The sequence below is a fragment of the Rhipicephalus microplus genome, chromosome X (genome assembly GCF_043290135.1).
Source record: "Rhipicephalus microplus isolate Deutch F79 chromosome X, USDA_Rmic, whole genome shotgun sequence".
Classification (NCBI taxonomy): Eukaryota; Metazoa; Arthropoda; class Arachnida; order Ixodida; family Ixodidae; genus Rhipicephalus; species Rhipicephalus microplus.
In genome coordinates, this window is record NC_134710.1 from 335,708,334 (window position 1) to 335,723,724 (window position 15,391).

The 15,391-nt window shown below is 46.1% G+C and overlaps 2 protein-coding genes across 3 annotated transcripts in view; one reads left to right on the forward strand and one right to left on the reverse strand.

The window, feature by feature from the left end:
• LOC142776293 (uncharacterized) overlaps positions 1–15,391 on the reverse strand; it is a 38,791-nt gene that overhangs the window by 15,344 nt on the left and 8,056 nt on the right. The gene's annotated exons all lie outside the window — the stretch shown is intronic.
• LOC119162045 (beta-1,3-galactosyltransferase 1) lies at positions 302–4,773 on the forward strand. The gene is made up of 3 exons (XM_075881310.1): positions 302–748; positions 2,212–2,440; positions 4,340–4,773. Exons 1-3 carry the CDS (start codon positions 498–500, stop codon positions 4,520–4,522), a joined length of 663 nt encoding a protein of 220 aa, XP_075737425.1. The 5' UTR covers positions 302–497; the 3' UTR covers positions 4,523–4,773.

Consider the following 15,391-nt stretch of genomic DNA (forward strand, 5'->3'; position numbering starts at 1 on the left):
TTTCTTTCATACGACTATTGATTGATTGTTTTCATTGATTGATTTGTGAGGTTTAACGTCCCAAAACCACCATATGATTATGAGAGACGCTGTAGTGGGGGGCTCTGCAAATTTCAACCACCTGGGGTTCTTTAATGGCACCCAAATCTGAGTACACGGGCCTACTTCATACGACTATTGTGACACCTTCCGGGAATCGGCAGGCCTAATTCGCAATAAGCAAAGGCCCAAGTGAAGTCAGTTGGGTCAAAGTAGGATTCATACTGGTTGTTGGTCACGCTCTTTTGATTTTTTTTCGCATCGTTGTATGTGTTTAATTTCTTGGTCAGTCTTTTGCACTGCCATTCAAGGGCGGCAATTAACTACATGATAGTTTTCAGAGTACTATTTATCAACGGGAAGCGACTCAGTGTTTCACATCAGTGTTCATTTACGGTAATTTCTGTTGTCGTGATGTCAAGTTCCATTGTAATCAATATTCACGACGACATCCGCACATGCAGCCGAGCGGAGTGATCGTGCAAGAGCGTGTGGCCAACGAGATCGCCCGCTACGGTGACATCATACAAGCCGATTTTCGGGACACGTACCGCAACTTGACGCTCAAGTCTGTATTCCTGCTCAAGTGGGCCTTCATGTACTGCTCGCGCGCCCAATTCCTATTGAAAACAGACGACGATGTTTTCGTCAACGTTCCCAACATGGTGCGCTTGCTAACGCAACTGAAACGTGCGAAGCGCCAAACAGGGCAAGTATGCATCGTTTTCCTCGGTTTTCGTTTCTTATTTTTTCGCACTGACGTGTTTCAGAGCCCAAAATGTTTTGAGCAACTACGTGTGTTGTTTCAAAGTCAGTGTCGACATAAGTTCGCTGCGTGTACGAGATATTAATGCAGTTAGTTTTGGACTATAGTCGCTATAGTGCATCACATTGTTTGTAGTCCTCAGGGTGACTTTTATTTCACTTTACACTAACTCTGTAGTTTTTTTCTCGTTTTTTTATTCTCTTAAACTCTGCGCTCGTGACATCGGACAGACTTCCAGCTAGTTGTAGGGTTTCATTTCTTGTTGATGGAGCTCAGCAATGAGTAATAAAAAATAATCTCGTGAGCGTTTTATTAAATTCAACAAGGTGAGAGGAGGGCGAATTCCGTTCTCATTAAATTTTTGTCAAAGCTGTCATAATAAATTAGGTGAATTCACGTCGGAATAGAGCAAATGTTCGCCTGCGATCGCAGTCAGAAACAGGCATCCTCTGCATTGAAAAATATTGTATAGTTTAGCGTCAGTGAAACCCATGGCAACAACTAGATTACTTCCTCTTGCATCGTATGTTGTCTCTTGAATCTCTGCGCCCTTTTTCTTGCATCCGCGCTTCTTAACACTGTTCAAGCGCTGTTTTGGAACTACGGTTTAAGAGAAATATCCTGACACTGGAAGGGTTCAGTTTCACCAGCTGGGCGTCACTGCCCAAAGCCTTATAAAATGCCAAGCACGTGTACAGAATGCATCGCAAGAGGTTCTCCGTATTTCTCGCGTCCAGTGAAGGCACTATTTCGGAGCTCTATTGGGGCATAGAAAGATCAGCTTTGACATCCACCCATGCTAAGCGAGCATGATTTTGACAAACATGTTTTTGATTGTGCCAAACGAAATTAAGGTAGGTCGAATTAAGCAAAACTGGTTCATGGCCTGATATGTTGTACATGTACTTGAAAATGTACGTAGCGCAAGTAAGAGCATCCTGTCGCCCAAAACTGTGCGTTGCTATACCGCGAACTCTCTTTCGGGAATGTGTATCTTATTTGCGCTGGCTACCATTAGAAGAACTTGTAAGACCTGGTGCGGCGCCAACTCTACTCAATCAGAACATGCCGTTGAGCTAGTTGGTAATATGTCATCTTGAAAATTAGGCACAAATTAGGTGGTTGTAGGGCGTGGTCGGGAGCATTTGCGTGCGTGAATGTGCATGAGAGTGACGGTGTGCTAAGTAGCGCCTAATTTTTTAGATGACTCTGCGTAAAGAGGTGTTAAAAGAAACCTCAACTTTGATGATTAGCTAGACGTCATTTACAATCTGATTCTACATATGACTTCGATGCAGTTATTCTCCGAAAACTTAACAAGACTCGTCATTCTAGTTCAGTGCGCGCGCACACTCACTGCTCCCGCCCCCTTTCATCACGACTAGCTGGGTCACGTGGTCACGCAGGCCCTTCGTGATCAGTAACATGCGGCGCAACAGCACTGCCGAGCGCTCCTTGGGACACAAAAACTACCTTCCGCTATCGGTGTTCTCCAAGGATGACCTGCCCCTGTACGGTTCCGGCACCGCCTACGCAATGTCGCACGACGCCGTGCGACCCCTGTTCACGGAGGCCCTGCTTACACCGTTCCTGTACGTCGAAGACATCTTCATCACTGGCCTCGTGGCCCAGAAGGTGGGCGACCAAGTTGTTACAGCATAAGTCGATTCACAGAGATTTCTGTGCTCAGCCTTGTGTGCTCCCACGCAATCGATTAGCTATTGACCTTATGAGTACTATGATTACGCTGATAAGCGCTTCCAATGTTGTGTGTGTTACTCGGGTGGATGTGTAAGTGTTTGTGTGAGTGTTTGAGAGAGTCAAGTTTGCACTAAATATCTTGCAATATGGCGAATAACCAGCTACACCAGCAACATACCGATAGTGTAATAACGCTCGCACGATATTTGCATGACCACGTTGCAGAGCGAATTGCCCTTTGCGTTCCTACGGATACGCCGTGCTGCGCGTGTACCGCGGGAGTTTTCAAACTAAAGCAGCCCCTAGAGACGACAGCACACAGAGAAATTAAGGTCGGAGATGGAGATGTCTTTCGCTTTCATTAGCGAAATCGCTGCGACATAACAAGAGTTCCACTCCGTTCAGCGAGAGGAGCCCAACCAGGTCATACATGGCGTCGTACCAGCCGTCATATGAGTCACTGAAGACGCAGTTATCATGTTTTATGTTTGTCTACAGTTCATTACTGAATTAGATAAAAAAAGAAAACAAGAAACACTGCGTGTATGTGGAATTATTAAAAGTCTTCAATAAAAACTGCACACCTCTAAGATTGTTTTTTCCTGAATATTTGGGTATATGCGTGTACGGTGGGCGGAATTTTTTAAAACTCTGCGCAGTAACTAACCATGTCTTATGGCCGAATAAGCAAAACTGTGTTTTTTACTTCTAAAAAAATCGACAGATCTCACGCATGTTTGTGCGAATGGAGCTATCCAGCGCGTGTAAGACCGATGCAAGGTAGCGAGGAAGCTATTACACGCCGTGCAGCAGTACACGAACTTTTGCTCGAGACTGTTCGGCGAGGACCCCCATCATGTGTCTGCCAAGTCACCATAGAAGACTGCGTGCAGTAGCATTTGGGGCTACATTCTTATTCAGTATACTTAATGGGAAGGTAGCAAGACCGTTTGGGCAGCAGCGATGATGCCCTATAGGGCATCATCGCTGCTGCCCAAACGGTGTTGCTACCAAGCGACATTGATATTTGTGGTCTAGCAGGATTGAAATGCCATGCAACTAAGAAAAGAGCAAATGGAAGGGAATGGCATGACCGTTACGCGCCACAATATCATGCACAATAGAAAATAGGTGGCGACCAGCCACGATGTGCCCGTGGCGGATTTTGCCCGTGTTTCGACAAGAGCACACACGGTCAACTTGGCGTACGAGTGGACGTACTGTGCAGCCCGTGTGAGCTAAAATGTATAGGGGTGGTATATGGAATACCGCTTTGCCACAGTTGACAGTATTGCCATACAAACGGGCTGCATTTCAATCTCTAACGGGCGGGATCGAGCGTTATCGGTTAGACCAGCCGCGGTGTGGCGCTGGTGGTCGACTGCTCACCTCAAGGTCGCAGGATAGAATTTTGGCGCCCGCGTGGCGAAGGAGGCGAAATTCTAGAGGCCCGTGCACTTGGATTTAGGTGCACGTTAAAGGACTGCCTCGTGGCCGAACTTTCCGGAGCCCCTCATGATCATAATGCGGTTTTGAGCCCTTGAACCCCTACAATTTAATCTTAATTGGTTGAACGAGAAAACCTGACACTTCTATTGCATCGAACATCCTTCACACTAGATCGCGCGGTTGTATACCTACAGTTTAGGGCACTCGAATTCGCTGTAGGTGTCTGACGCCACGACACGATGGCGTGAGAGGTAGCCGAGCCATATCGTATCCAAAAGAGAAATGATTAACCCATCACTGTTATACCCTCCATTGCACTTAGCAATAATTAGCAATCCTCAACCTCTTTTTTTGTTTTGCTTTTTTTTCTTTCTCTCTGATAAGGTGGGCATCGACAAGATCCACTCTAAGTGCTTTGTGTGTTGCCGGCCGATCCAGAATGTGTGCGAATACCGGTCCCTGGTCACGGCGCACTTGCCTAAACCGGAGTACATGAGGGACGTGTGGAGCTTTGTGCGAAATTCCAGCGCCGTGTGCCCCAGTCCCAGTGAACGGACTCCATGCTGAGCGGTCCGCCCACATCTCCTTGGCACGGCAGCGGCGAAGTAGGGACGACCGTTAAACACGGCTATAAACAATCGTATGCTATGTTCTCGGGTTATCGAGCCATCCTCCGAAGTAACGCAATGCTTTTAGCGTATAAAGAAAACTGTAATGCACACCCATCACCATACGTATATTTTAATAAATGTGCAACCTCTGTTTCTCTTTGCCTCGGCCTGTCTGAAAAAAAAATCGCAGCATATCCACGGAGCGAATGATTATGAGTGGGGCTAAGCGCCTCTCCGTCCGTGCTTCCATCCGTCCGTCCGTCTGTCCGTCTGTTCATCTAGTGAACACTCCAAGTACCGCCATCTCGCATCTTTTCATCGTATACAAGTACCGCCATTCAGCGGACATTCTAAGAACTAAACGAGAGGTGGCTACTATGACGACACGGGACGCACGACACGTCGTGTAAGGAGCTTCGCCCCTAAAGAAAGGCACGTGTAAGCTCCACATATATCACCATGCATGCCTGTCATGATTGTACCCTCCTTTAATAACATTGAAAGGCTATCGATTATAGTTAAGCCCAGATGGTTCTATCAAGCTTCGGAGAACATGATTTCTGTTTTTAAGTAAACTTAGCAAACAATTCCGCCATGTAATATAAGTGGTCTGGGTGACACTGCATGGGCTTCTGCAAAGCGTTACCGAGTTCTTACAAAACTTCTCGGCCAAGTCGGGGCGATTGGAAAACATGATATTCGGGCATTAAAAACACAGTGTAGAGGAAAGAGAGAAACAAACACGAACACATTCCACTCTGCGTGTCTGTCTTTCTTATTTCTGTGTGTCTTTTTAGAGCCCTAAAATCATCGTTATCAGCTAAACCAACAGATTGGCATTTGTGTGTGAGGCCCGAAGGCACGCGCTTAAGAACAGCAGCAAGAAGGCGACGACGTCGGCAGTGGCGATACATTATCAAGTGATGGTATTTACTAATCATTTATTGTACTCCAATGTATATCCATTGCAACACGTAGCATTACAGCTAGGGAAACGATCCCAAGCTCGTCGCCGCCGCGGTAACTGAGTTGGTAGAGCATCGGACACGTTATTCGAAGGTCGCAGGTTCGGTCCCTGCCCAAGGTAAGTAAGTTATCTTTACATCCGCTTTTCTTTCTTCCCATTTGCATTACAATTACCTCATGGAATACCTCCTATACTTTCCTACACATGATTGTCTATTAGATCTCATTCAATATAGTGTCTAACAAAGGTAACGAGCCCTTAAGTGTACACTATTTCTCACTCTGCACTTTATATCAAGCGAACACTACTTTTATTTATTTATTTACTTATTTATTTACTTACTTATTTATTTATTTGTGTGTGTGTGTGTGTGTGTGTGTGTGTGTGTGTGTGTGTGTGTGTGTGTGTGTGTGTGTGTGTGTGTGTGTGTGTGTGTGTGTGTGTGTGTGTGTGTGTGTGTGTGTGTGTGTGTGTGTGTGTGTGTGTGTGTGTGTGTGTGTGTGAGAGAGAGAGAGAGAGAGACGAATTCCGCAGTGAAGAAGTGAATGCGCACCTCGCGCACCTCAAGCCACAAATGTGGTCACGTGGCTTTTTAAACTATTTCGAGGAGGTGACGCCAGCTTTTTGCCAAAGGTCACGTTCGCCTGACACATGTCAGGCTTTTGCCTTGACATCCCAGCGTTAACATTTACTCTGCCGCAGTTGCACGGCATTTGCGGATATTTGAAACGTTACTACATCGCATTTGAAAAAAAAAAAAACGTTGTTGGATTCTCTTGGAGCACTTCTCTTTCGAGACATTCACATTAAATTTCGATGCTCAATCAGCTAGTCACATTCAGTTGCTTGTATGTAGAAGCAATGTCAGTTCACCATTGTGACTAAAGTAGCTGTAACAGCCGTCACTAAACGTGATCATGCAAAATCTTTACAGCATTAACCGATTAAGCCCGATAATTATGAAACGAGCATCAGCTGCGAAAGTTTAGAAACCTGTCACTCCTTGTTCTTGCTGTGCCGATGTGCCGCAAACAATTATTGATGTCACAATTGTGGCTTGTCAATGTGTCGAGATCCCGGCGTACCTCCGAAAGCGAAATTAACCGAATTTAGAAGAGGCAAGCTTCGAGAGAATAAAGAGAGGTTATTCAGGTGCGATTCTACTAGCGTTTCATTTCTAGCCTCGCAGCATCAACGTGGTAGCAAAAAAAGCGTAATAAATAATTCGTTGCTATAGCTTTTCGTTGTCACTACAATTGAGCTGTCACGACAATTGTATCCGCTAGAGAGCGAACATTAAGTAAGCCGCCTCGGCAAGCATAATTTGCACAGCTAGCATAGCGTCTGTATATTTCCGAGATCACGTGTGCTGATTTGAGTGAACAAACGCTAAAGAACCATGGGTGGGGAGTCATGTATTATTGGGAGAAACCTCCCAATCGGGATTACATAACGAGATAGTCGTTCGAGTGCGTCCAAAGCTTTGGTTTTTAAAGAAACTGACTAGTTCTATCAATTAAAAATAAATTTGCTTAAGCAGAAACTTTTCCCTTTGCCTCAAACTGTTCGAGCGTCGCTAATTTAGGGACGGCGTTCCTGACACTGAGTTTGTTGAACCTATATAATAATCATGGCGACAGCGATCTTAGGGTAACCTCTTGGTGCACTGGCTCAGGAAGTCAATCACCAAGTTCGTTCTTTCACGGTGTCTTACAAGTTGTTCTCTGCATAGCACGCTTACTCATCCTCGCACGCGACGGAAATGAGAGAAATGAAGAGTTGGTCCCAGATCTCGTTTAATGCAGGAACTAAAGAACTGAAATGCAGGGCTGGCGCAATGAGCATCATGCATCAACCTTGAATTAATCGTTTCTGAAAGAAACGAACACTGGTGCCAAAAAGAGAAAGTCGCCAGTAGCGAGGTGGTAATAATAGACAATGGGAAAGAGAGGCCAGGTTACCCAACGATGTGAGAGGTTCGTTAAATGAAGATAAGATTTTTATGTTTATTTTATTTATTTTCAACATACTGCAGGTCATGTGACCCAAGCAGGGGTGGCGAGGTACAGAGTGAATAAAAGTACATTGCACAGTTGAAAATCTTGAACGAAATCACACAAACAAACAACTCTAAATCGAAAATGATTAGGAAACAGTGACGATGTAATTTTGTATTCATTCAGGTGAGTCCAGATGATGAAAAGGTATGACGTTGCATTCTTCAATAGTTTGGGGGATAAATAAACATAAAAAGTTCAGTTCTGGTAACAAAAATCTTCAGAGCAACACTTTCTGTTCGCGAGTAGTTGGGTAAAATATGGGGCTCATGGCTAATTGTGGTCACGCAGGCGCTAGTGTAGGTAGTGCCCAGCTGCCGAAAGGGGATGCAGCCTTGTTCGAGGAACATATTTTTCGTGCATGCCCCGTGAACCACGGAGTGAGCATAGTTTTTAGAACAATCCTCACTGTCTGATGAAACCACCTGCAGGTTGCTAAAAACCTTCCAAAGAAGCCGCCAGTATTAACCGAGTTATCTTGAACTTATAAATAAAAAAATAATCTTAATCGTACGAATAGTTTCTACACAGAATTATGAGATACACAAATGGTATATATAATACGGCAGAAATAGAGGAAAGCCGTGGTTTTTGGTTGTGTTCTGCAAACAATGTGTTGACATCGCGGCCACAATGTGAACAATCATAATATATTAAGCATATCTTCTTAAAAGTATGTGGGGATCTGTGGTCACAGATTCCTTCACCCCAATTCTCAATTGATAAAAACACAGAAAAAGACTACTGTAGGCTTTCTTGAACGATCCTTTAAAAGGACACAAAATAAATACATGAAGGTGAGCTTTAGTGGTAGATTTTGCGTCTTCTCGCATCAACCATGCTGATTTTGGAATCATTAATGGGGGATTTGTTAATATAAGAAAATTCACATTAAAATAGCGAAGGGTTGGTGCCGACGCCCCATTGAACTTCCCGCGCAGGATGTTGGTGACGTGCCGGAGAGCACAAACGCATTCAATGCCGTTATTGGGCGAGAGCTATTCACTGCTGTAAAAATAAGCACAAAGTCAATATACCTGCAGGTAAATTCCATTCGCTAGCAAGACCTTCTGTTGACGAAAACAAAGCTTCGCTTTCCAGAGGCATGGCCGGCTGTCATACACAGGAACACCTGCACGGAAAGTCATGTTCGCGCCCAATGCCTGAAGTTTCTGAAATGCAATCTTGATTCCTTGGCGAGGTCTTCGAAGCGGGGTTCAGAGTCAGCCAGCACATACATCGTGGCCATGTGGCGGCCCCTTACGCACGTGGTGGCAAATGCTGTTGTTTGCTGAGAGCAGAGGCACCACATTATTTTTGTTTTTTTTGTTGTTGTTTTTTTGCCATGGAGGGGGAGACGGGGGATTAAAGCACGTTAGTGTGCGTTCGTGCGTGCGTTTCCAGTATGAATCAGCAATCAGAAATGATTTTTATTACGTCATTAGGAGCGTTACAAACTGTTTGTATACAGTTTGCACGTACAGATACGCACGTGCGAAATTGAAAAATATCGAGAAAGAGGGGAGTTTGCATCCCCCTCCTACCCCTGGCTGTGCCTTTGATTAAGAACAACGATGAACATGGTGACGCAACTTCAACGCCCAATTTGGGGCGCGATAAATATTTGGTCTTTCGTTGCGAATGCATCCGCTGATAAGGTACCGTTTTTGCGCCAAGCTAGATAGCCACGCATTTGCGAGGCGTTTTGTTCTCAACCTGCTCGCACGAAGTTGCTTTTGTCTGGGCAGAAGGCTTCGCTGTTCTTTTGCTTATTTCTTACTAGCTTCATGTTATGCATGGTAGAGGAGCGTACGTCGTGCACGGTGCATATGATCCGTACTTGACGCTGTTGTTTACTGTTCCCCCGACACGCGGCGTTTGACGTCACTGTACTCTCGTCTTTCTCCGATCAACGCCAGAGGAGGCTCTGCCTCGATTAACTGAGACGCCTACGGTGCTCTGGCCGGCCCTTCATCGAGAGATGGCGCGTCTACGGCCAGTGCTTTCCACTGATGTACACAGTTTGATTTAATATGTGGGATTTAACGTCCCAAAACCATCATATGATTATGAGAGACGCCGTAGTGGAGGGCTCCAGAAATTTCGAACCGATGTATACAGTTGCGGAGACGAACAGTAAGAGAGACCATGAACGGGCAGCAGGTGTTTTATTTTTTTTTTTCAACTGTCATTCGACGTGAGTAATGCGAAATACGAGGAAGAAAAAGCGACACCGGCGACAAGGGCTGCTGGGAAAAGTGAAAAAAAAAAGTAAAAATAAGATGAGTAGGCACCTTGCGTGGGAAGGACACCTCCAAATCTCACAGATTTTGTTTGGATGAGCACCCCTATTGACGACATTCTTTTTAGCTTCTTGGTGTATACCACGTTCACAAATAACTCCCTATACGAATATGGTACGTGATAGCGCGCTTTGTTGGAGTTATTGTTCCTATTTCCGGCGCTTTTCTTTTTTTGTTGTTGTTGCCTTCAGCTATTAATGCTGGCGTCGAAGTCTCGTCGCGAAGTCTAAAAAGAAATGCCTTGCGATGCAATGACGTATACGCGTGAAGTAAGTTATGAACCTTCCGCAAAGCTTAAAAGGGAGACGCGTTATACTATAAGTTGAATCACCACTCAATATTTTTTTTTTGCAATTATCATTAAAGTGTTGAAAGCAAAGAGTTCCGTCGTTTTTTTTTTTTTCCTTCATGTTCTTTCGAACTTCAGACGCACGGAGTGACGCCAATATAATGCGCCTGTAGTGTATACAACAATCGCAATAATGTAGTCGCGCCTGTAGTCGTGAGCTTGAGCTCCCGAGCAGTGCACAGTACCGCGAACATCCACTGTATGACTCATTCCTTAGGCGGTGGTATCGAAAGGCCGAGGAACAATGCTGTCGGGTCATCGTCCGCTGTGGCCCTTGAAACGCTGCATAGTTCTGGGCGTTCACTCGTATACGTCAGTCTGATTTCATCGTTCTCGATCGAACTTCTCGAGAACTCGAAAGGCACGAGGAAAAGGTGCGCGCGATGTGAGTGTATTTGAAAAAAGAAACGCTGCTGGAGGTCCAATACAGCTGGGCTGTGCGGGAGGCCAGCAACAGGCGCAATACGCGTGTGCGCAGCTGTGCATGAAACGGAGTCCTCGTCGCAGCACATGAGGCCGTCTGCGGCCGCGCACGCACAGCTGCAGCGCGTTGCGCTGTTTCCGGCGGCGCGGCTACGATGTGGAGTAATTCGAAAAGCGTACGTCGTCAATGCGATCGCCCAAAACAGACGGGCGGCAAAGCTAAAGCTGCCATCCGCCACAAGCCCATATCCACTTCTGGCGGAGTGTATGAATCTCGCAAAACGCCTTCGAAAACGTGAAGCACCGTTGGATGATTGTGCCGCCATGCTTTCGGCACCGATGAGGCCCGTTTGTTGTTTTCGTTATGCTTGTATCATGTGGCTGGCTCGTAGTACGTGTGTATCATACTTGTGTGTGTATACGCCTCTTACAAGATTATGTTTATATGTAAGCTAGACATATCATTGATTTCCGTTGAGCTTCATAACGTCCAGCGAGCGGATGCGATGCGCTGGTCGCGTAATCTTGTGACAAAGTCCTTTTCGAGCGCATGCAAGTACCTTGTGCTGTTTATACCGTTGTCTGCCGTCTCTTAAAACATTTCCATACATGCGTTAGAAGAGAAAGGAAGCTAAGTGAAAAGCCGCACAACTTGGCCTTGGGGCTGCTTTTCAGAGAAAATGGGGTACATAAGCTCCTTATGCACGTTTGCTTTTTCTCAAATCACGCTCACTTTTTTGCAGTCTCTTCGAGCACCTCTTCCCGCTCTAGGTTATGGCCCTAAAGAACTTGCACACCCTGAAGTGCTATCACAATCATTCATATTCATTCGTCCTTTCAAATTAACTGCATATTGTATACGCATGAACCGGATGCACACCCTGAAGTGCTATCACAATCATTCATATTTATTCGTCCTTTCAAATTAACTGCATATTGTATACGCATGAACCGGATGTTGTCACTTTTCACCTTTACTTCTTTACTCGTACCCTTGACGTGTTCTTGATGTTGCAAACGTATCCGACCTTTACTCAAGAAACAATAGCCTGAAGAGCCGCGGGGCGCTTACGAAATGCAAGCTTCTATTCCATGCGTTTAGATGAAGCCGATCACCGTTGTATTCCGACATTCTACATTCGTGTGTGGGAAGAAATGACGTCATCATATCTTCGATGTGATGTATGTGCACTCAACGTTTATCAGTTCGGTTGAATGTCGCAAACGGGCACGGCAAGTGTGCCCGCGGATTTAGCTGAGACTGTATAGAGTTTTCAGTGCTTCACTTTGAAACGTGGCCTTGCCCATGCTGGGAACTCTGCGAACGTTACAAATTGATCTTTGTTTCATCTCGAGACAATACACAAACGAGCGCTCCGAGGCATTTCGAAGCAGCAGTTGGTTTTATCCATAAAGCCTGCGACTGCCACTGATGCGCGAGATTTCTCGCAGCGTCTCTTTCGGACTAATCAAGCATTGATAAATAAAGTGAGATCACATGACGACGTTGTAAATGAAGCAGATACTCGAGCTAGGAAGCCTCGTCAATTGTTTTCCACTTGAAAGGTTTTTCAAGTACAAACAGTACGCTCCGGAGCTCGTGACATCGGAATGACGTGTCGACGCTGCCGTTCGAGTGATGTTTCGGGAAAGTCAGATTTGGCCTTCACTCTCTTCGCATTACTATAGCGTAGCGCGAATATTTTCATTAGCGCAAAAGATAATAAGAGTTTTAAGAGCATACACGGCCTCTCTAGATTTATTTAGTGCTTCTGCTCAACGTGCCATAAACGACTGCGACGGCGATCGTAGCCCGAGGTGCGGTAGCTCGGCCGAGAGGCTCTCGGCACGAACAGCCCAAGAATTTCTCGGGCCAGCTGTCCCCGTCAAGCCGCTTGGGGGGGGGGGGGGGGGGGTCAATGACCAGCTTTCGAAGCTCGAAAAAAAAAAGATTTTGGGCACATGACACGGAAGGGCTGTAGAAAAGTACGCAAGTCTGCATACGTATATAGTTTTGGAAGGAAGGTATACGCCTTTACGTCTGAATTCAAGCTGATGTTTGCCTTCCTCGTTTTACTTTAAAGAAGTGATTTCGGTTCGTATACTCAAGGAATAAAGATCGAGAGGGCCCGTTTCTTTTGCCACAATCGCCATCTGCCTCGCTTTTGTTTCCTTGAAAACTCGGCGCTCGACACTTTTCTCTCGCACAATGCAATGTCGCGCTGACAACGTGCATGTCGTTCGTGGCTTTGAAGTGCAGGTCGCGCGGTGATTGATTCAAGGAAAGGTAGGCAAGATATTTGGCGGTGATTGTTGTGGGATATAAAAAAAACAGCCTTTTTACTCGCTTCTTTTTTTTTTTTGAGTGTGTGTTCGAACTCAATTTAGTCAACTTCAAGGTAAATCCTAAGGCACCCTCGTTTCATTAATAAATATTTGTTAACGGGAAAACCGAGCCTGCGATTTACCGTTGTACATTGTCGCGGTACTTATCACAAAAAGAATCAAAGAAGAGGAGACAGTTTTCGTTAGATGACACAAGCGTACCTTAAAAAAATAATAAAGTGGTCCAAGTCCTACGTAGTATGGTCAGCGGTATTTATTCAATGCGTCCTGTGCAGGCACTATGACGCCGACGTATTACATTCACTATATACAGTGATACCGCAAACTGTTTGCATATACAGAGCGTGACGTACGTAAGTGCGGACGCTTAGCAACAGCCCCGACGAGTACGGCTTTGGCGGCGTCAAAGCCGTACTCCAAACCTACAAAGCACGCAGCCAACTGAACAGCTTTGCAAGTATAGGTCGAAATAAAGGACACAATAGACTTAAGTGGAAGGCAAGGCCGAATGCGATCGATGCGTAGTGAGTACATTCGCGGCAGGCACACTAAAAATTTGTTCCTTATGCCTTATTTTGGTTCTATCGCACCAACGGACTGCGCCTTATGTCGAATGACATTGAGCCTGTTTGCGAACTCATGTGGTTACTAAAAAAAAATTGAGAAGTTCATATGCTGTTGTTTTTTCAGTAATGACGAATAAGAGGAGATATATGAGCGCTGAAATTGCAGTGTACTGGCGTCGTATACCGTTACATGTTACACCGTGTTGGCCGTATTACAGTTTACGCCCTAGAGATGTATTAGGTGCACTGAAAAGAAACGAGTAGGCACTCGCATCTCAGCCCTTTCATTCCTTTATGTTCCACATCGAGGCCGCCGTGGAAGCCAGCACCAACGCGGTAGCTGTCCTCTATTATTTCTGGCGTTCCCTCGACGGCATATGAGTCAACACCCCTTTTTAAATGCTTACATCTTCTAGCCCGGAAGGAGTCGAATGTCGTGGGTAATGGCAATGATGTCCCCCAAGTTACCATAGCCTTCCAGTATGTGGGACCCTCAGGCTGGCACAGAAACAAGTAAAAGCGCAGACATATTGAGCGAACTTCCACTTCAAGATGCACGAGAAAGACCGCAAAAGTTCGAGCACAAGGCACGTTTATTTATGTTTGATAGCATCTATAGATGTGTACGGCAAGTTACCAGGGTCGTAGAATACACGTCAAAGTGTTATTGCTTCCTTGGAAAACGCTTTCGTGTCGAGAATACGCAGCCAGAATATTTCTGGTGTCACAGAGCTTGCGACCGCTACAAAGCTAAAAAAGGGTCTATCGACTTGGGATTCTCGGAACTTGTACCAATAACGCCGCGTCGTTCTCTTTCCGTTGCCGGCCATCGCACTCGTGATCGCTTCGGCGGTGACGTGCGCGCACACAGCGACCCTGCGATGCGTCGTAAGCGTATGTAACAAGGCTGCCGCGCCGGCGATAGGCACCCTTGAAGCGTGCTCGATGTGGAGAGACGGCACGGCTCTGCCGCGGTCGCGCTGCTGGCGGGCGCACATAGAGGAGGCACGGCCAGCCGGGCGTAACGCGAAACCGCGTGCCACAGCACCGCCGGACGCGTTCTATTTGCGCGACGCGCGCGCTCTCGCGATCGTCGCCGTACGGCGCCGATGTGGCACCTGCAACACGTACACCGCGCGTCCGGTTGGATGCCGCCTACGCGCCGCACTGATCCTGCGTGCGCATAGCGACGACGGCAACCATTCGAACGAAAGGCTCGCATGGCAGACTCGCTCCCGCTCGACGTTTGAGACTCCGTCTGGAAATTGAGAGTTCCGCGACGCATGCTCGCAAGAAAAGCAATGATGACGAAAGATATTGTGTTATCATTCCCCTCATTATTCACAGAGATGCTCCCGCATAAGCAACATTCCTAGTCAACTAAAAAAAAATAATAATGACGGCATATATAGTTCACATTCCCAAAAGCATCTTGTGGTATAAACGTTCGTAAGGGAATGTACCAATCAATCCTTGAGCCAGATGGCCAACGGGAAAGAGCCCTTACGAACTGACAGCTTTATGAATGCTGCCACTTACGAGTTATACGAGCTAGAACAACGACCTGATGATGAGGCGTCGGTGTGAGTGAATTCGGGTTAATACTGAACACTTAGGTTTCTTCAACGTGCATCTGAACCTAGGTACGAGGCTCACTAGCATTTCGCCCCCATTAATATGCGTCCGCAGAAACCTGGTAATCGAACACGTATCTTTGAGATTAGTAGCGCAATACCCCAACCTCTCTGTCACCACGCCGGGTGAAGCCAGTGCAAAAGAGAATCGAAGTCGGTTTGGAGTGAAGGGAAAGGACA